Below are 20,364 nucleotides of genomic sequence, written 5' to 3'. Positions count from 1 at the left end.
GCCGTGCCGCGTTCGGTCGGGGGTGTGCGCGTCTGTGCAGTGCGAGTGTTTATCACTGGGCAAACCTGTATCGTTTCCATTTGAGCAGTGTCTAGTTATGAAGAATTGCTTGCCGATATATGACCTGCAGTGATCGACGTTCTGGTTCAATAACTTGCCATAAGCCATTATTCTCAACCAAATTGCGCGGAGACGTTTGCAAAGTTGTCGAGGGGGGGGGGGGAACAAGAGCGATTTTAAATGAATTGCTCTCCATGCAGTGCAATAGGACTTAGGTTTAATTTTTCGAAAGTTGTGGAGCCGCCCCCGCGGTGTCCGGCCTGGCCAACTCTCTCAAGAACCGACAGCTAACGGAACACTGAAGTTTCACTACGACGATTTCCGCCAAAGTTATGAAGAAAAGGCAAGTGCAAGAAGCAAAACTTCTCTTGGTAATCAAAACTTAGGTTTGGCAAATTCCAAACCCTAAGTCACTACAACTGTGGATATAAATAAGCTGGTTATTGACGGCCAAGCTCTGGCCAATCTGAGGTTCAGACCTATCATCAAGTTCATGAGGCAGCTGCGGTTGGGCGGCTCACGGGCTCCACTGCATAGGCTCAGACAGGTACTCTACAAAATGTCTTCTGTGTTCTTAGGTTCAGATGTATCGATAGGTATGTGCATGCTTCTGATTCGATTGATAACTGTAAACGGGCGCTGGAAGTGAAAGGTTCGCTTGATATACGAAAGGTGCATTGCAAGAAAGCACATTATTTCAGAAATACACTTTCATTTTATCTTGAGCGTTTTTGGAATGGGCCGGATGAATTCGTCATCAAACTGGTAAGGGATTTCGTTTGAAGACCACCGATATTTAATAATATGATGGTCTTCAAACGAATTCGCTGGCAAATTCGATGACTGGATTGGGCGGCGTAGGATCTGCTGGTCATCTGACTATGGGTTGAGCAATACGTTAGTTTTGACCTAGTTTGAGCTTCATTCGTTAAGTAGGAACAAGACGATGCCTCTTTTGAGCATCGTCACTAAACAAGCCACCCTCGTTTTGACATTGTTTTTCGTTATTATTGTTACTAGGTACTTTGTTATCATACACAGCATTAACGAGGACCTGCTTCCAAAACAAGGCAGAAACGCTCCAGCTATTTTTGGGACGTGGTAAAAACTAACCGACACCTGGTAACTGTCATCTGACGAACACAAAACAAGCCAGGGGCTCGCAGCGTGTGTCAAAAGTAGGATGCAAAACTAGTCTGTACCCCCGACATTTAGCGTTGAGAATCATTTGACGAGGGGCTAGTCAATATTTTTTACAGTGTATCACATGAAATCATGATCTGAGAAGCTTTTACCAAAAATGCAGTCAAAAAACTTCACAAAAAGTAAATTCAGCTTGCCTAAAACGCAATTATCTTAGATGACCTAGGTTGACCTTGACCCTGACCTTGACCCCTGTACATCGTCGAACAACATGTTCCATGATAGGTGGGAGGTGAGACTGGCAAAAAAAGGCCGAAATCAGGGTGTCAAAAGCTCGCAAGGCCCATGGCAAACGCAAGATGTTGAGAATTGGCCATTTGGGTCATGACATGACCTGAAAAACAAGGTCATATCTCCGAAACCAAAAATCACAGAAACTTGAAATTTTCAGTGGACATCAACAAAGGATAGACGAGCAGCTATACGAAAAATCAGCTTTCTAGCTCTAAAAATGTTGAGTGCAGAGCAGAAAGACTGCCTGGGGGGGGGGGGTGGTTGCCACCCCCCCCCCCCATGTGCGGGCGAGGGTTAATGCAAGTCTTTTTGATTGGCATTAAAAGGTCCTCAAATTATAAATAAGTCAATGCCATCTAAAGTGCCTTCCGTGCGCCAGTTTCAATAAGCCATCGCAATGGAAAACATATCCGTAACAGCCTGCACACAGACGTCCATGTTTGTCTTGCATTGCATGTGCCATTAATAATAAAAATATGGGATTCAAGATCCCGATCGAAGTGTCAAACAGCATCAGGTCGAGTTAAACAGTTCGTCTCCTGTTTTATGCACGTCCACTCAAGTCCTGTGTCTGAAAACCCCGATCAAGCCAACGACAAGCAACCCACCCCTGTCCCCTGCTACTTCTGTTGTGTCTCTGGCTAGCATTCGACTGTGTGGCGCGTCACGGGACCTTGATTGCAATAGAGGAGGTAGCACACAGGCCGACAGTCTCTTTGGGTCCGTTACTCTGCCAGACGAAGGCTTCACCGGTCACAGCTGGAAAGGCTGTGGTCAATCTGTCGTGACCACAGCGGGAAACCTTCAGACGTTATTGGTTACCGCTTGGACCGTCTGACCAGCCTGTCAGCGACCAACGGTGTTTAGGTGGCACGTGTGTTCGCGCTTGTCAAGCGTGATAGATGGTCTGCTAACCGCGAATGGCTTTACAGCGTACACCTGTCGTATAGCTTACCGAAATATCCGGTATTTATGCAAACCAAAGGCCAAACGTATCGTAATGGACTGTCATTACGCACTGATGCCCATCTATCTATGCAAGACGAGTCAAACAACGCCGTATTGCGCACCTGAGTTATCATTTACCGCCGTCATATTCCACACCCGAGTGACGCCCAGTGAGCGCGTGGGAGCTGCGGTAGTGGACGGGTGTCTACCGTCCCACGGCTGCTGACCGCCCCTATAGCGGGCCCCTGCGCGGACAGGCTCGCGACCCCTGCGGTCACTGCACGCTGCACACGGCTGACCGGCCAACCGTGAAGTGTGAACGACAAGCCGCCGGCCACTGCCGCTATGTTCAAACACTTCCTGGCCCACATCTCGCCGGGCCGTGCAGGGATCTAGCGGTACCGATATAGGTCATGTTGGTATACATGTTACCCGGTGTGTTGTTGGCCGTACGGCCGGCAGGTGGCAGCTGCGGCGGAGCTAGCGCAGTTGAGCTCAGCTCGAGGCAGACAGAACACGGTATTGAGTGTCGAGTGGGGACCGATCACCATGGCAGGAACTATCATCGGGGGAGTGATATTGGCAGCGGTGATCACCGCCAGCGCCGGACAGCTCTATCATCGCTCGGATTACGGCGGCAGCTCCAACTACAACTCCAACTCCAACACGGGCTACTACTCGAGCCGCTCCAGCTACGACACGAGCAGCCTCGACTACGGCAACATCTACGGCAGCCGCAGCCCGTCCACCCAGACCTACACTGTGCCTCCGCCGCGGTCTCCAGCCTCCAGACTCGACTATTCCAGCCAGCGACTACAGCTTGCTTACGATGCCTACCTGCGTGAGCTACGTACCGCTTCAGCACTCCGCGAGGGCCGCCGAGACCCACTCCAGCCCGCCCACGACCTCCAGCCAGCCGCCCAGCACACGGACCCCGCGGCAGCTCCGATAGAACGCTCCGACAGCTACGGGTACGGGGACGATTGCAGCGACCTGGACACCCTCAGCATGATTCTGGGTCTGGGAGCGCTGGCTGCGTTTGCTCTCTACTACTACCTCCAACAGCAGGCTGCTGCCGCCCCCGCTCGTAGTTCCGTATGGATGCCCATGATGAGCGTCATCCAGAACAGACTTCCCGAGCATGTCGTGCTCGAATCGCTTCTAGAGAAGGCCTGCGGGGGCCTGGATGTCTTGGAGACCCGAAGGAGCAGTCAGTGGACGCAGCGAGGTGTCACCGGACGAGGGATTGGAGGAGACTGCCTGGAGGGTCTGATTGGACCGGCGGCCGGCTTCTCTGCACTGGCTGCTATCGTGGCCTACGCTCTGGCGCAGGCGGCAATGGCCATGGCCGGGGCAAGATCATCAGATACAGGTGAGAGAGCTTTGAGAGCAGGTGAGAGGAACGTGTACGGTACTCAGGGAAAGATAAATGTGAGAAACTTGAGAACTTGACTCGCGAAAGCTTTGATTCACATAAGAGGTGGATTTTATACAGCGATAGCGGCGTTTTATGCACTGGCTGACAATGGTAGAAGAAAAACAGTCATAGGCTTATTCATATATGTATTTGTTTCATCGCTGTGCCACTAGGTAGCTAGTAATCGCTATTCACGTTCATGACCTGTTACACTTCTTTCCAGTCTGTATTTATTCTCTTCAAGCACGAAAAGATAATGGCACGCTTCAGATGATCTCGAACATGCTCCTATCATGATTTTGGCACGGCTTCTAATTTCACGCCTGACCTTAGCTTCATGGTCTGTTGGGAGTGAATGAGCCATGCAATACGAATCGAGCGAAAGTGTTATGTACACGTAATAGTGGCTAATTGCACTCACGTGTACCTATTCAAGATGCCTTATCGTAAACGGTTCATCGGTTTGGTCATGGATTCTGACCAGCTACCGGTTGTGTGAACTGATTAAGATCGTGGTAATCAATGAAGTGAACCCACGAAAGCGGCACTATCGACATATCTGTATCGGAACGTTCAGTTTCATTTTCAACTCATTTAGCGTTCTAGTTCTTTTCATCTTCCAAACCAGCTTCGTCCAATATGATTAGCCGTTTATTGAATGTTCAAACAATTGCTGTGCATCATTTGTTAGCAAGGGTTAAATCTCATTCTGATCTTGTAGCACGTTTATTGTAAAGACATATACTCGTATTACAGACGGTAGCATTTACATGTTAGACGTAACCGAGCATAATTGATGAGTATTGTGAAGTCATAAACGTCATTCTTTCACACTGTTTCACACGCAAAGAAAACATACAATCCTAACAAAATGTCACACCGTAGCCTGCATTATCGAAATTCTGCACATGTGAGTAGTTTTTCACGCACCACTCATATGAAGACGAAATGGCGTGAAAAAGGAGACGGATTTACACACTCATTTTGTGATTGATTCGTCCCTCAAACCACCACTAGTTTCCTGCATAGATGGCACAAACGACATTCGTACGAGGCATGCGGAAAGAAGTTGAGACAGCATATGTCTCCGCATGAAGACAATCTCCCTGGCCCTGAAGGAAGAACACGAAACCATCATCATTCTGCTGAGGCTCTCCGTCGCACCAGAGCTCCTTCCAGAAGGTGTGCGGCGACCCTCCGGCCGGCTGGAAGGTGCCGTTGATGTATCTGATGTCAGTCCAGGCACGGCCGCTTACCGCTCCTTTGATGTACGTCAGTTGCTCCTCAGACTCGATGGTCAGGAGGGTGGCGGCGTGGAACTTGCTCTTGCAGAGGTTTCTGTCCTCCTCCCAGAAGCCAGACTCGGTGTCGGAAGGGATGATCAAGTAGCAGGCGTTGCCGACTCTCTGCCAGTTGGAGGGACACTGGTGGGGTACGCGGTGGTCCGGTGGAGGAGCGGCTACGTCAGTGAACACCCGTACCCCCGGGGAGAGGGTCAGCTGGTCGGCGGAGGGAACGGCAGCTAGCAGACGGCAGGAGGTGGAGGATGTCTCGATGGAGACGCAGGCCAGGTGGCGACGGCAGCGGACTGCGCACTGGGTCACACTCCCACCCGGTGACTCAGTTAGGGCTGTGGTGTTTACAGCATGGTCGATGGCTGTGAGATTGTATGTGGTTCCATAGGAGACGTTCAGAAGTAGAAGCTCAAACAGAAGCATTGGCAACAACCGCGTGCTATTCAGCTGAACTGGTTTCTTCAATAACATCTTTGTTTAGTAAAGATTACGTTATCTTCTTGGCTCTTCTACCAATGGCTGCTTCCTGAAAGGAAAAGAGATTTGACTTCTAGGAGCGATGATGTTATAATATTCAGTGGCATTCAAAGGAATTTGCTTTCAGCGGAAAACTTCAAAGTACAAATTAACCTCAAATCACAAAACTTCAAAATTGTGTTCTCACATATTTGCATATTATTACACGCTGAAAATGAGGTGATAGCTTCTATGCAACTGACTACGCGAGTGTCACTCCATACAACTCATCTTGCGCATACGGCTAAGTAGATAAATTGCTTTCCTCTGTAACCTAGCACTGCCATATCTTACCCTGCCTGGAGTTGACTATGGAATAAACAGCTAGACTCGGTGGGCATCTATTTATGCTTGTTTATCAAAAGTAACGAAGTGTGTACATGCGACTTTTGCGTGCACCCGTAAATGATAGTTGAGGCGGCTAATTGAGCTATTAATTTTGATGGGAATCGATGATTACTTACTATTGACGGACTGATCACTGGAAGACGTCGATCAGGCCATTGCTATATGAAATCCCATGGGTCGATAAACGGGTAAAAGCCGTGGCTTACGAGTATATTTGGCCAGTTTCTGACTACGCACTATATTTGACATGGTGAGCTTTTCTGTCCGTTCCACCTCGCGGTTATTCGCAAATAGATGTGCTAAAACAATTAGTGATTGAAGACACATCTCTAGATCATCGCCCACTAACCGTAAAAACCGCCTTCCATTTATCATTTCCGCCTCGCGTGTATTGCAGTGCACGTGTCCTGTTATTACTCCGCTCGAGCCCCGTGACGAATGGCCCTGCGGTTCCTCAATAGCAGTGCTAACGAGCCAACCGATACATACCACCCGGAAAGCCCCATTTTCCCGTCAGCTCACTATAATACATCTTTCTCTGTATCAGCGGCTGAGTCTCGGTGGTTTCCGAGATTGTATCCAGGCTACTGCAGGTCACCGGTCAGTGCTCATTACGGATGCTCCGGCCGCACGCGCAGCACGAGACGCCGTGATCACTGGCCCGGAACGGTCGACCTCTGGGGTGAGCCCGGTGCACAGGCGCGCCCACCGCCGACCCTCTGACCACTGTGCACCGATATTCATCGCCAGCTCGTGCACTGATGACCACAGCGTGCACAATGCTCTCGGCACACGCCCAGTCTCCGAACATGAAGACATTCCCGACGGGAGACTGCAGCGCACGAGTGCGCCCGCGCTATTAGCCTGGAAGGTAGACTGCGCCGCGGGGCAGGCGAGTGCTGCGGTACAGTCTAGCCCAGTTTATGCAGGGGCCGCGGCGGGCGGCGAGTAATGGTATTACCGGTTTCCTGAATGTTTGTCTCGCCAGGTTCGCCTGTAAACTGATACTTAGAACCAGCAAAGCGAATAAAATTGGCACCGAATATGACTCTGTATCACACTATGAGATTTCAAATGACAATTCAAATAAGCTTTCTTTAAATTTTTTTATTGAATGGCATTGAACGGTATTGAATGGCCAATACAGCAGTTTAAGAGCACTTTGAAATCCTAATCTGTTTTTTACAAATAAATAAAGCATTTGCTCTTGTAGCAGTGTCATCACAAGCAAAGTAACTTTTGGTTAATTGTAATTCCATCATCTGCATCAACCTTTAACCCTCGCCCGCACATGGGGGGGGGGGTGGTTGCCACCCCCCCCCCCCCAGGCAGTCTTTCTGCTCTGCACTCAACATTTTTAGAGCTAGAAGGCTGATCTTTCAAAGACCAAAGAATCTTTTTGGTCTTTACTGCTAAGCTCTATCTCCAACAGGAACGAAATGGCGCGGGGGGGTGGCAACCACCCCCCCCCCCCATGTGCGTTCTAGGATGGGAAAATGGCATGTGCGGGCGAGGGTTAAAGATATACATATTTACCTAGCGCATCCATCCCTTAGAAAACACCTGCTTCCGCTTCTCGCGTGTCACCAGGTGCTCTCGCCGCTCCATCATGTTTTTAACACGTCATTTGCTTATGTCTTCTCACAGGTGTCGATTACACAGCGCTGAATTCAGCCGCACGACAGATGCTGATCGCTCTGACCGCCCCCGACCAATGCGTGGCTCACCAGCTGTGTCAGGTCACCAGGTCAGCTGGTCACGCCTCTGCTCAGACGAGAACACCCATCAAACTGGCCAGGTGAGGAATCCGGCTCCTGAATGAACGCCGATACCTGCTACTTAGCATGGGCGTCGTGCCTGGGCTCGCTTCCATACCTACTATTTAGCATGGATATGGACGCTCGAATTCGCACGTTTGATGGCGTCTCTCGGGAGCTAAGGGTATGGGGCGTTGAAAAATGACCAGTAATTCGTGGTCATCGTATAAAAATAACGGTAGGTGTGTATTACAATACCGTTAGTCTGTAAACGTGCTTATCCATGTCAGGCATGGATGGCTGTATGTATTTAACAGCGTGGAAAGGTATGCAAACGGCAGACCACATTGGTTTCTATAAAGGCAAACAACACCAGTTCGAGTGGATTATTGTCATGAGCGTTCACTATGCCTTATTTATTTGCTAATTAAATGCTGGACTTATTGGGAAATAAAGTATTTGCACGTTCTTATGTCTAACAGCTAGCATCCACGTATGACTTTCGTATGGTTCATTACTATTTTATTATCAGCGAAATGCTCTCTGTGTGATATATGCTTCTTCAGCATTCACCTGCAGATGAAATCGTAACCCTTGATCAAATAAGTTACCGACGCCATACTTTACCTGGACGGATCACGTAAAACCAACTAAATACATTATTGGCTACATAAATGCAAGTAAGCTTAGGGGTAAATCGACCTAAAGGACGGTAACAGGATGATATGCTACTATGTATTGATCGACAAATATCTCTCTCTCTCTCTCTCTCTCTCTCTCTCTCTCTCTCTCTCTCTCTCTCTCTCTCTCTCTCTCTCTCTCTCTCTCTCTCTCTCTCTCTCTCTCTCTCTCTCTCTCTCTCTCTCTCTCTCTCTCTCTCTCTCTCCTCTCTCTCTCTCTCTCTCTCTCTCTCTCTCTCTCTCTCTCTCTCTCTCTCTCTCTCTCTCTCTCTCTCTCTCTCTCTCTCTCTCTCTCTCTCTCTCTCTCTCTCTCTCTCTCTCTCTCTCTCTCTCCTCTCTCTCTTTCTCTCTCTCTCTCTCCCTCCCTCTCTCTCCCTCTCTCTCTCTCTCTCTCTCTCTCTCTCTCTCTCTCTCTCTCTCTCTCTCTCTCTCTCTCTCTCTCTCTCTCTCTCTCTCTCTCTCTCCTCGTTTGCAGCGTGGCTCTGGCGTGGTACGCCGCTCGACTACGGCAGACACCGGGCTCAACCGGTCCCTACTCGGAGTATTGCTGGAGTCTGGTGCACGGCCTAAATGGCACCTGCCCTGACCCGAGCAGGGCCTGTATCGCGACCTGAGAGTGTACTCGTAGACATGGAGCTGAGAGGATAGTCTGAATTCAGACTTCCGAGTGTGGGTGACCTGGAATGACCTGTTTCGTTAGTGATAAGGTCTGGTCTTGGAACTCGAGATGAAAACTAAACTGTGAATGTCATGGAACATACCTACCCTTGCATATGATATGGTGCAGGAAGAGTATTTGATAAAGCATTGTTTTTTTATAGAGCGTTGCGAGCATCGAAGAGCGAAGACGCCTGCAGAGGGTGCGTTATTGTGGTTGTTCTCATACCACAATTTTGTAGATAACAACACCTATTTTTGTTGCATGGGAAATTACTGCTGCTTTGAGGCTTCTTTGTTTGCCTTGTTGAGAGTCTGAAACGTGAATAGTCATCACCGGAAGTGCAAAATGTAACAAGGTATCAGCAGCTGTCCCTCATGGACAGCGAGTTATGGTGTTGCTGCTGGTCTGAATTTAGGTTTATTGTTTTTTTCTTCAGCTTAGATTTATTGTTGACTTGTACTGAGCATTGTAAATACAAGTGATAGTGTGCAGATGTAGAGAATTGGAGGCATTTAGTAAATGTAGTAAGTTATGATGCATCTAATGCATTATCTTAATGCACAAAATGAATGTTCAGTCCTGCACTGTTACAATTGTCAAACCCTATAATTGTTGACGTTTTGCATAATATGGCCAAATATAAAGTTTACTTACCGTAGTTTGTTTAACCCTCGCCGGCCGAGGGGGGGGGGGGCGGGTGCCCCCCCCCCATAGGGTTTTTTTCGCGATAGCTCCGAACACGCTGACGATAGAGAGCTGCAACTTGGCATACCTGACCGTTGATTCAAGCCGGATCTTTTGACACCAACGGCATTTTTGGGTCAGGTCAGGTCACTGACCTTTGACGTCATAAGTGGACCTCTGCACGGTCTTCAGATGTCGCAACTTTGCAACGCCCTCACTGCCAGAGGAGATGTCACAGGGAAATGAAACTTGCAGGATCTAGTATCCATTATGAGTCTCACACTTTGTATATCTCGGATTTTTCCTAAAGGTCATATGAGGTCAGGTCATTTTCGTGACCTCACCATTATAAGTCAATGGGGAAAAATGAAAACTGCTATTCTGGCGCCGGGAACGATCTCCAACTATCTCAAGCACACAGAATCGTGATTTGATGCACTCCTTGCAAGGTTAGATGCGTCACTTTTGCAATGTTGACCTTGCGTGACGTCATTTATGACGTCATCAAGGTCATATTAGTTTTTCGTCAATACCTCTTGATCAAATGGAGCTAGCGAGTCGGGAAAGCCATCAATGGACTCAGGAAGACCTGCCGAATCGAATGATATGCGACATGACCTCTTTCGACCAACTTCGTGACCTGGGGGTGCTGACCTGACCTTGACCTGAGGTCAACACCCCAAGTTGACCTGACCCGGACAAAAAGTATATCATTCGGCGCGCCTGAGCACGACGAACACGATGCCGCCAAAATCGCGGCTCTGCGGCCGTTTTTTGCGAAGTTATTCACCAAAAACTGAACCGTACCTTGGGGCACTTGACCTGACCTCAGAGGTCAACGGTTGACCTAGGACCTTAAAATCGGGTACCATTCTCTGCGTCTCGTAACGGCGCACACGCTCGTTTTTTCCGCGACGCGCTAGCTCCACCAGGGGCGAAACGGCGAGGGGGGGTCGTACCCGCCCCCCCCCCCCCCTCGGCCGGCGCGTATGTAGAAAACCAATAGGTCCGGCGAGGGTTAATGCGTCATATGTACTGATCAATAGGTACACGACAGGAGCGTCGATTGTCACCGAGTTGAAGCAAAGCTCGTTCAGAAGTTTTAAAGTATCGAAAGTTGCACCAGTTTTAGGAACCAACTCTTGTCAATCGTGATACTCTCTTATCAATAAAACTTTATTTGAAACTAACCTCACTATTCCAAAGACCTAAATCGTCTCTCAACAATGATATGCAGTTCAAAACCGCAGGTCCAGAACCCACTCTAACCACCTTCCTCAAATTCCTTTGAACACACCGTCCCTCCAGGACCGGTCTCTTTCATCGTCCGCGACAGAAAGATCTGACAATGTCGACGCGTCGGATTGATCACACTCGCCGAAAACGTGCCGCATTCGTCTCAGTGGCGCCACCTTTTGTCCTGGCAGCCTTGTCGGGCCGGGGGCGGAACAGACTGAGCCGGAGAGGGCTGAGGGGCGGCCCGCCGCCGCCGGTGCCGACACAATGCTTCCTTTGAGAGGTGCGCGTGTGAAGATAGCAGGTGTCGATGATGAGGAGACCGCTTCTGGCCCCTGCCAGAGGAGCTCTCGTTCTGAGGAATAAACACACTCACTTGAGAAGCAATGTAGCGGGAGTGTGGAGTCTCGCATGGGGTTGAGGATTTGTGAGCTGAGGTGGGGTGCCGGCATATTGAGCCTGTCTGAAAGCTGGGTCGGTAAAAAAGGGATATCTGTTTTAAGCTTCTACAGAAGTTTGAATGAAGAAATGGTCTAAGACCTCGTGTTATTTGTGTGCTTGTATGTTCATCGCTATATCAACTATGTACGCATGGGTTTCTCTCTAGTGCAAGCGGAGCATATGCTGTGACACAAAATTATACTAACAACAATGAAACCGCTTTCATTTCTCATTTTCTTGAACTGCACTGTCATTCACTTCGTGAGTGTTTGTCGTTTATTTTCCATAATAGGACGTAGCTTGAAACAACTTGAAGAGCTCTTATGAAGCAGTGTATTATTCGCGACAGCTCACAAACATTTCAACAGAACCCATCTACTGCTTTTAGCCTGACGTTGATAGCAATGAATGCGTGGATGCTGCATTCCACTTCATTATCAGTGCGTTACTTTCATTGGCAGAGCTTCAATTTCAATGGCTTGAAAATGCTGGGTAATATCTGTTGTGTGTTCAATGTTTATATTACGTTTGAAAAAGTAGCTGCCTGGCATAACAATAAAAAAAAATTGTCCAGTTTAGTTGTTCATTTTTTTTGTCCATTGGATCTTATTTGACGATTTATACCGTACCGTATCATAATAATATGGGCATTGAACAAGCTCCTCTCTGTGTAAAATTACACATCTCAATGACAGAAGAATTGTAAACCATTATTGACAAGTTTTTTTTTTTTTTTGGAAGTTACATTGTTTAATTTGCTCGGAATTTATACTACGCACATTACGTAATCGTATCGTTACCCGCACCGTCGCTGAGTCTCCATATTTCCCCGATGTTTCGTCCTGCCGGCGAAACTTGTCCACTCCAGGGCGGGATCTAATTAAATTCTCTCATCACAGTGGTTCGGCGAAACTTGCCTCAGTGCGCCCACGTCTCAAAGGTCGACCAACTCATGCACGTTCAAATTTTCCTTAATGAGCAAAGTCAGAAATAACGCCGAATTGGTTTGGCAGCCGTCTTTGTGGGTGAAGGAGCCGCCATGCTGCCAAATCGGCGAATCAAGTTCATTTGGCTGCTCGTAAGACAAACGATGACCCGACTGCTGCTATAGTTTCTCACCACGGCGGCAATATGTGCGCCAAAAACGGCACGCCATCGATCTCGGCCGGCTGGCTGCGCGGCGCAAAACTTGCGACTCATCTCTGTGGAAATTCCGCAGACCTCATAAAACGCTCCCCTCGGCGCCGCGTCCCCTGACGACGCCTTCTGCATACTAACAACCGACCACCCTCCGAGCTCCATTTTTCCCCGCGCCGCGTCTGCCCCGCGGGCCGGCTGTCGAGCCCGACGACCAATCACAGGCCACCAGACGCCGGCGCGGCGCTCGGAAAACGGGCGCACCGCGGTAAAAACGGCACGAGCCGCACAAAAATGACGCCCTGCAGAAACGTCAATATCGGCGGCACGGCGTCATGCTCTGCAACGGCCAACGCAGCTGCGTCGAGGCCGACGGGGGAAGGCGGGCGACGCAGCCGAGCCGACGTCGGGTGAGGCTGGGACGGCGAGATGGCAGCCACCAGTTGTGTGCTGAAATTAGTAAAACTTTGATGTCTAGGAATGTGCGATTCACATAATTGTTCGATCAATCAATCGTAAATCTTAGTTTTCATTCATAGGAAAAGGTTCCAGCAATACACGCCATACACATTACTCAGTGGTAAAACAGGTACGATATAAAATAGACACGACATAAGACATTATTGCAAGCATAGCTAATGTACCTAATGTCGATATATGTAGGTACTGAAACATTCCGAGACAAGACACTTTCCATAATGGGAATTGTATTGCTGTGTTAGACAGCAGAGACGATTACTTACGAGCTGGGCCGCAGCAGTATTGGCGATATGTGGGAGAAGCGCTGCCTGTGCGGCGCGCTATGTATCGCCTCTTGTGCGATTTGAGTGTTTCGGAGTTGCTGCACTCACACATCACACGCTGAGCCGATTTGTCGGCCCATACAACCAGAACCACAAACAATGGTTACAGATTTGCTTACCAAAGGATGACTTACCACTTACCAGGCACCAAAGAAAAACTGTCAGGATACTTCTCTCACTTCTTTCGCATATGAGAGATGCTTCTCTTACATAATCGTATATATCAAATGCTGATCAGGTTCTAGCGCAGTGAAGTGCTCCTTCAACAATAACGCTTGTAGGTACCTTTGCTTTTCATAAATAATACACGCACTTTTCATCGATGTATCTGAACTATCTGCAATTTACTCTACGAAAGTTACGTTTTCTTATTTTAACCCTCGCCCGCACATGGGGGGGGGGGGGGTGGTTGCCACCCCCCCCCCCCCCAGGTAGTCTTTCTGCTCTGCACTCAACATTTTTAGAGCTATAAGGCTGATTTTTCGTATAGCTGCTCCTCTATCCTTTCTTGATGTCCACTGAAAATTTCAAGTTTCTGTGATTTTTGGTTTCGGAGATATGACCTTGTTTGTCAGGTCATGTCATGACCCAAATGGCCAATTCTCAACATATTGCGTTTGCCATGGGCCTTATGAGCTTTTGACACCCTGATTTCGGCCTTTTTTGCCAGTCTTACCTCCCACCTATCATGGAACATGTTGTTCGACGATGTACAGGGGTCAAGGTCAAGGTCAAGGTCAACCTAGGTCATCTAAGATAATTGCGTTTTAGGCAAGCTGAATTTACTTTTTTTGAAGTTTTTTGACTGCATTTTTGGTAAAAGCTTCTCAGATCATGATTTCATGTGATATGGACCCCAAAAACAATCGGTGCACACATCAGCATACACACAGACACACACAGACATACAAACACATATAATTGACCTTGACCTAACTTGACCTGAAATGACCTCAGCAGCAAAATTTTGGTCGGGTAGTGTGACAAAGAGGTTCTAGCTGGCTTGGCACCAGAAAACAGCATCATCATCGGTATTTGATAAGCAGAACACTTGATATCCAACGGTGACCCAAAACAGCAACATTTTTTAGTTTGACCTGACCTGGAAGGTCAATGACTGACCTGAGAAGGTAAAACTGGGTATCATTGGATTCGTCTCTTCCCAAATAATCTTTTTGGTCTTTACCGCTAAGCTTTATCTCCAACAGGAACGAAATGGCGCGGGGGGTGGCAACCCCCCCCCCCCCATGTGCGTTCTAGGATGGGAAAATGGCATGTGCGGGCGAGGGTTAAGCGACGGAAGACAATTATTATTGATTTATCTGCATTTATATTTTCTCAATTGTTGTTCAGAAGGTCTAATAATGTGATAATTGCAACTGCTATAGCGAGATCATTTTCATCGTATTCTTATTGCACACATGTAGTATAGTGTATCACATGCACCGTATTTTTACGTACGCAGTGGCTGATTTGTTAAGAATAATTAGTACATAACATTTGACGCATAAAGAATATTGCATTAGAGTTGACAACAAGATCCTTTTATGGCCCTGAATCTTGTACTTTTAATTAATAGAAACTAGACGTTTACCTTAACAGTAGCTAAAAATGCATATTTTTTTGACTAGTTCCTTCAAAACACAGTCTTCCCGTCGATTTCCACCAGCATAATTAACAAAACGGCTCCCTACCGCAAACACCAATGCAAAACAAAGCCAACTTTCCCCGGTGTGCCACGCGCGCTGGTTAAGAAACAAACTTCTTCTTAAACAAAGCACGTTCGTATTGATCCTCCACGGAGCTCCCTCGGCGGACTAACTTTCCCTCGGCGAGCTTTAATCAACGAATGCATTAACCAATTTAAAACTGGCAGAATTACGCACTTCTCTGGATATTTCTGGCGGCCGGCGAGCATCTCGTTAGCCGGAGGTCCCTGGGGCTTCGAGTCAGCGAGATTCACGCACGAACAAATTTCGCTGGCTTTTCCGCGCCGCCGCTACAGCCCCCGGCGGTGACTGGGGATGAAAAACGCCTTCGCATTTCCGCGGCAAAACTGGGAAGAACTGAGAAAACCAGAGAGTGCCTGGCGTCTTTGAATGAAAGTGGACAAAAGAGAACGGAAGTGGTGCTGGTCAGGTGACCGGAAGCCGTTTTACGGCGTGAGAAGACAAACCGGTTTGCCATGGTAGGTATTATGCAGAGAACAGTCTCGCGACAATGAATAACCTTCGTCGTGCTCCGTTGTTATTCATTGGGAGGGACAGCAGGTTTTCTTTTCAGAACTGCGTACCTGTGCTTTATCTGAGCTTTACTGGAGTTACGGAGCTTTAACCCGCGCCCCGCTGGGCTATTCAGCCATACGCGCCCTGCTGGGGGGGGGGGGCAGATTCTGCCCCCCCCCCTGTCTAACTTCCGAACCGATGGTCGTAGAAAGACGGGGAAAACGGCAATCGAAAGCTCTCAACAAGGCAGATCTTAAGAGCCCAAGTTTTTTTGCTTAAGTAGGTCAGAGGTCAGGTCAAGGTCAGGTCAAGGGTACAAAATGCAAGTTTCTACAGTATCGGCCTTGCACCGTAGTTGCCGAAGAATGGACTGAGACTGATTGCCCAAAACGTGTTCTTAGACTACCAAGACAATATTCGTTGCACAAAATGTCATTCAAAGGTCAAGGTCAAGGTCAGGTCAGGTCAGGTCAGGTCACCAAAAACAAAATATAGAAAAGGGCATGTGCGACACATGTTTTATGGGTCATTTTACTCATGGAATTCAATAGGCACACTCAATAAGTGATATGGACCACCTCTGGATGAATTTCAGGTCGAGGTCAGGTCAAGGTCAGGTCAAGTGAGGTCAAATTTTGAAGTTGGTTGTTAAGGCCTAAAAAGGTGTCTATCCGATGCAGTTTTTCACGGCGAATCGAATGGTGCTATTTTTGTTTCCTTACGAGGTCTAGAACTTCCAAAAAAATCATTTTTCAAAAAATTGTGCGTCGTGACGTCATAAAATTTTGAATAACTCCCACATTTTTGAACCGATTCTTCTAAAAATTGGTATGTAGGTGCACATAGACCACTTCTTTGACATATATTCCGGTTTTTTCGATAAACTCAAAATTTTGGATTTTATAAATATTTTCCCAAAAAAGTCAGTTTTTTGGAAAAATTTTGGCCAAAATCCAAAATTTTCAAAAAACCGAGATAGCCATTTGATAGACAAAGAAGAATCACGTATAACCTTTTTTGTTACATCTTGATTCCTTTAAAAATGAAGATGTTAGCGGCGTTTGAAATTTTGCCGTTTTTGAGGCGAAAATGGCGAACATGACGTCACTAAAACGTCAATTTCTCAAAAATTTTCCGACGGATTTCGCTCAAATTTTCAGGGAACGTGTCAAATTGATGTATGATAAGGTACTGAAAGTTTGACGTCGCTGGCGTAACGCGTTTAGAAGTTATTGGCGAAAAACGGGAGGGGGGGCAGATTCTGCCCCCCCCCCCCCCAGCGGGGCGCGGGTTAATGTTCTATTACAGCAGGTAGGGACACTTGACCCGAGGAATATTGATGGATCTACCAAATGGGCACAGGGTTACGGGGATAACGCAGCGTTATGAAGCTGTTTGTGTACGCACTCAAGGGAGCAATTATAGTCGGTATTGGCAATATCCTTAACCGTTTCCTGGACGGATCGTATATCGCCATAAATCTCATAATCGTCCACCGGTATACTCATTGATCGTTTTGTATTGATAGCCTTGTAATAATGTGCACAAATAATAAATTGAACATGTAGTGAATGTTAGATTATCATAGTTTTTTTATTAAAACCATATTGTAGGATCAAAGCATCCTGAAGATTCACAATAATCTGGTGTTAGAAAGACATATCTGTAAAAAGCAAGCTCTGCTTGAATCGTAGCCCTGGTATACCATCAATGGTCGTTATATTAGGTACAATGCAATCAAAATAACCCGACAAATATGCCTTTCATAACTTCGACAGCGTCACAAAATGATCCTCTTGAAATAAGAGATTCATTTTGGACTGGAAATGTCCTGGCAGAGTGCAGGCTAACATTTTTTTTCTATCGCACAGAAACATTTACATGAGTCTTGCTTTGAGGGATATGAGTATAATTTGAACAGCATACCTAGGCTGATCAGTTTGTTTCGCTTTTTAAGAACGTTGCTCCTTTGATCCTAGATATTAGCTAACAGCCACCACAACAAAAGATTGGGAGGTCCCTGATACGATGCACAAAAATTGCAACATCATTGCATTGACTTTTTCGGAAAAGAAGACCAAACGTTATGGCGCCATTTTATCCCTGCATGTCGAGCTATTGCCTAATGCCCATTTAGAGCTTGCTTGTGAGCAAGCTGTATTTTTTTTTATTGAAATAAGTAATGCTTGAAAGAACTATCCCTTTACTAGTCCAAAGACTGTCATGAAAGAAGCCCATGCAAAATGATTGAAAACAAGACACTCAGCAATGCAGTATACTCCATATTTGTCTCGGCTGCATCGTTTCGTCAACTCCTTTATTTCGTCCGTCCCGTTTGCCCCGCTGTCCGTCGACCCGTCTGGCACCACGGGCCGTCCAGCGCCGCCATCTCCGCTCTCCATTTTCCCGGCACGCCTCAGAAATCCTCTAAAGCTCTCAAATGGGACTTTGAAATTCGTTTGTATGTAAATGCGGCACGTTTCCTGCCGTTTGCATTTTCTCAAATCCCGTGCTTTTCGCCATCCAAGGAGGCCTCGTTAGTGGAGCACGTGGAGGGCGTCCGGTCGCCGCCAACTTCGCTGAAACTTTCCCGAGTAGCGAGGCAGAATTACCGGCGATATTTACATAGCATTTGGTATGCGGGCGGCGCTGATTTTTGATCCCCCGTTCCGTAAATCTCCACCGTCGGCTCCGACGAAGAGCCCCGTCGGTTCCGACGAGATAAAATGGAGGCGAACCGTGATGGCGCCCGTGCCAGCCGGAGGGGAGCGACGACCGCCGGAGAGCCAACGGCGCCGCCACGAATGCCAGACCAGGAAGAAACGTTCTGCTTTTCTTTCAATAGTGTGAGCATCCAGAATAAAGGTGATTGTGATATGTTTTACAAGAATATTGATACGTTTCCATATAAGATAAATCCGTGCAAAAAAACACACTCGTCGGGATGAAAAAAATCTTAGTTTGCCGTGAAGAAATAAGCAAATGGCATCGAAAGCTAATGCATTGAGTACGAATAGATAGAAAAGTCAAAATCGCAGCTCCTGATCCCAGAAAGAATTTCAGGTCATTCATTGTTTGACCGAATCATAGAGTAGTAGGTACTCAATTCTTACAAGAAAACGATCAGTCGCTTATAAATTTATCTGATGTTTGTTAATTAAAAACGAAAATAAAAGTAGATACGTAGTTTTATTTCAATTGAGTAAATGAAAATTGGAACTAGTACTACGATGAAGGATAAAAGCCGGTACATACTGCTTACAAAACTATTGCGTTTTTTTAATGTTGGTCGTTATGCCGCAGACAGAGCCACACGATCGCTTTGTTTAGTTTGGTACGCACCTTGTGTTGACCTGAGCGACGATCGATGTTCAGGCTCACCATAACTACAGGATACATTGTTTTATGTTTGTCGTATTACAGACGCAAAACTTTTTTGGCCTTTTTACTGCTCCGAGGTATACGATTTAGTAGTCAGCTACCTTGCAATGAGGACAGCCTATATGTTCTTTGAATCGTTCAAGTCATGCATAGTTTGGAAACTGATATTTTGGAATCGGTATTGTCACTATGAAGGTCAACAACCAGCAGCTACGTCATTTAATGTCTGGATAGTTTTTCGTTTCTAATCAATTGCAATGATCAGAAAACATTTCATCATCCCGCTAAATTGTCTACCGCCGCAGCAGTTAAAGTTCAAGAAATAGTGGATTGAATGAGACTTGCTGCAGTATTTCTGTGGTTATTCACAACACGATTTTTGACTATTTAATCACGAATGCAGTGATCACCAGAGTATATTGCAACATAAAACGTATTTGGCCAAAACAAATATGTCAAATGCATTGTAGCTGAAGCGACGTCTCGGTCATTGAAAACTGCATGCTTTTACGCCTATTGCAAGCAAAGATATTGTTCAAACAATAGGTTTCGAACACATCATTTGTCACATATCACTAAAACAAATAATTCACACGCTCCTTTGAATCATCCCATCTTTCCAACGAGGACCCTCATTGAAATACATCGAGTGCCGCCAAAAAACAGCTGCAGCTCTCACGCCGTCACTATTCCTCATCTAATTCCGGTCGGCAGCCGTCTTGGACAATTTACCTTCGTCTGCTGGAGACAGCTCAGATGCCACTCGAGACAAAGTGCTTGTCTCGACCAATCGCAGACCATTTCCAGAGCCGGTTATTGCTACCAACTTTGCCAGTTTTATTGTCCCAATGCGTCGCGATGTATCCAACCGAGTATCGACCAATCAGAACCAAGCTCTCCTTCTCCTCCCCTTCCCTCCCTCCCCTGCGCGGCTCCTTTCTCTTCTCATGGGTCGTAAATCTCCCCCTCCTTCTCCTCCCCTCCCCCTCCCCACCCGTGCATCTCCCCCAAGCACTTTGCACGCTTGCTTTCCTCACTGCAACCGGTCCGTTCAACTCTCTGCAACACAACCCCAGCTGCAGAGAGGATCAATACCGTCTCCTCGCAAAAGCCTTTCAGCGCGACAAAGTTTTTGCATTTTCCTGCGAATCTTCTTTGAACGTTGCAAAAGCAATTTCAAGCTCCTGTAAAAACGTCACCCCTTTGAAAATCTTGTCCAATGTTGCGCTTCTCAGCCATTCACCGTTGCAGCCAGAATTTCAATGGGCTTCCTGGGATCGAACTGCCTCACCAAACGGAGCAAAACTTTTCGCATGTTGCTGAGAATTTCCTTTGTGA

General features: G+C 47.1%; 2 protein-coding genes across 5 annotated transcripts in view; one reads left to right on the top strand and one right to left on the bottom strand.

Annotated features, from left to right (window-relative positions):
• The window catches only part of LOC122388000, a 99,720-nt gene that overhangs the window by 66,906 nt on the left and 12,450 nt on the right, over positions 1-20,364 (bottom strand). The window contains exon 2 of one of the 4 annotated variants that reach the window (XM_043378728.1): positions 4,492-5,683. The exons of 2 other annotated variants lie outside the window; for them this stretch is intronic. In XM_043378728.1, the coding sequence (XP_043234663.1) occupies positions 4,876-5,628 (753 nt within the window). In that variant the 5' untranslated portion in view covers positions 5,629-5,683 and the 3' untranslated portion in view covers positions 4,492-4,875. Of the gene's footprint in view, positions 1-4,491; positions 5,684-10,816; positions 11,395-20,364 lie in introns of those variants that run through there. One more of the 4 variants, XR_006257718.1, reaches the window with a different exon arrangement.
• LOC122387995 lies at positions 2,958-9,773 on the top strand. The gene is made up of 3 exons (XM_043378722.1): positions 2,958-3,817; positions 7,669-7,819; positions 8,934-9,773. Exons 1-3 carry the CDS (start codon positions 2,995-2,997, stop codon positions 9,070-9,072), a joined length of 1,113 nt encoding a protein of 370 aa, XP_043234657.1. The 5' UTR covers positions 2,958-2,994; the 3' UTR covers positions 9,073-9,773.

This window comes from Amphibalanus amphitrite, unplaced genomic scaffold (genome assembly GCF_019059575.1).
Source record: "Amphibalanus amphitrite isolate SeventyFive unplaced genomic scaffold, NRLGWU_Aamphi_draft 000305F_arrow, whole genome shotgun sequence".
NCBI lineage: Eukaryota > Metazoa > Arthropoda > Thecostraca > Balanomorpha > Balanidae > Amphibalanus > Amphibalanus amphitrite.
Note: the sequence above shows the minus strand (reverse complement) of the source record. Positions and strands in the feature narration are given on the sequence as shown.

Coding starts and splice junctions, on each gene's coding strand:
- LOC122387995 (XM_043378722.1), top strand. CDS start 2,995: ATGGCAGGAACTATCATCGGGGGAGTGATATTGGCAGCGGTGATCACC. Junction 3,818..7,668: donor GGCAAGATCATCAGATACAG/GTGAGAGAGCTT, acceptor GTCTTCTCACAG/GTGTCGATTACACAGCGCTG. Junction 7,820..8,933: donor ACACCCATCAAACTGGCCAG/GTGAGGAATCCG, acceptor CCTCGTTTGCAG/CGTGGCTCTGGCGTGGTACG.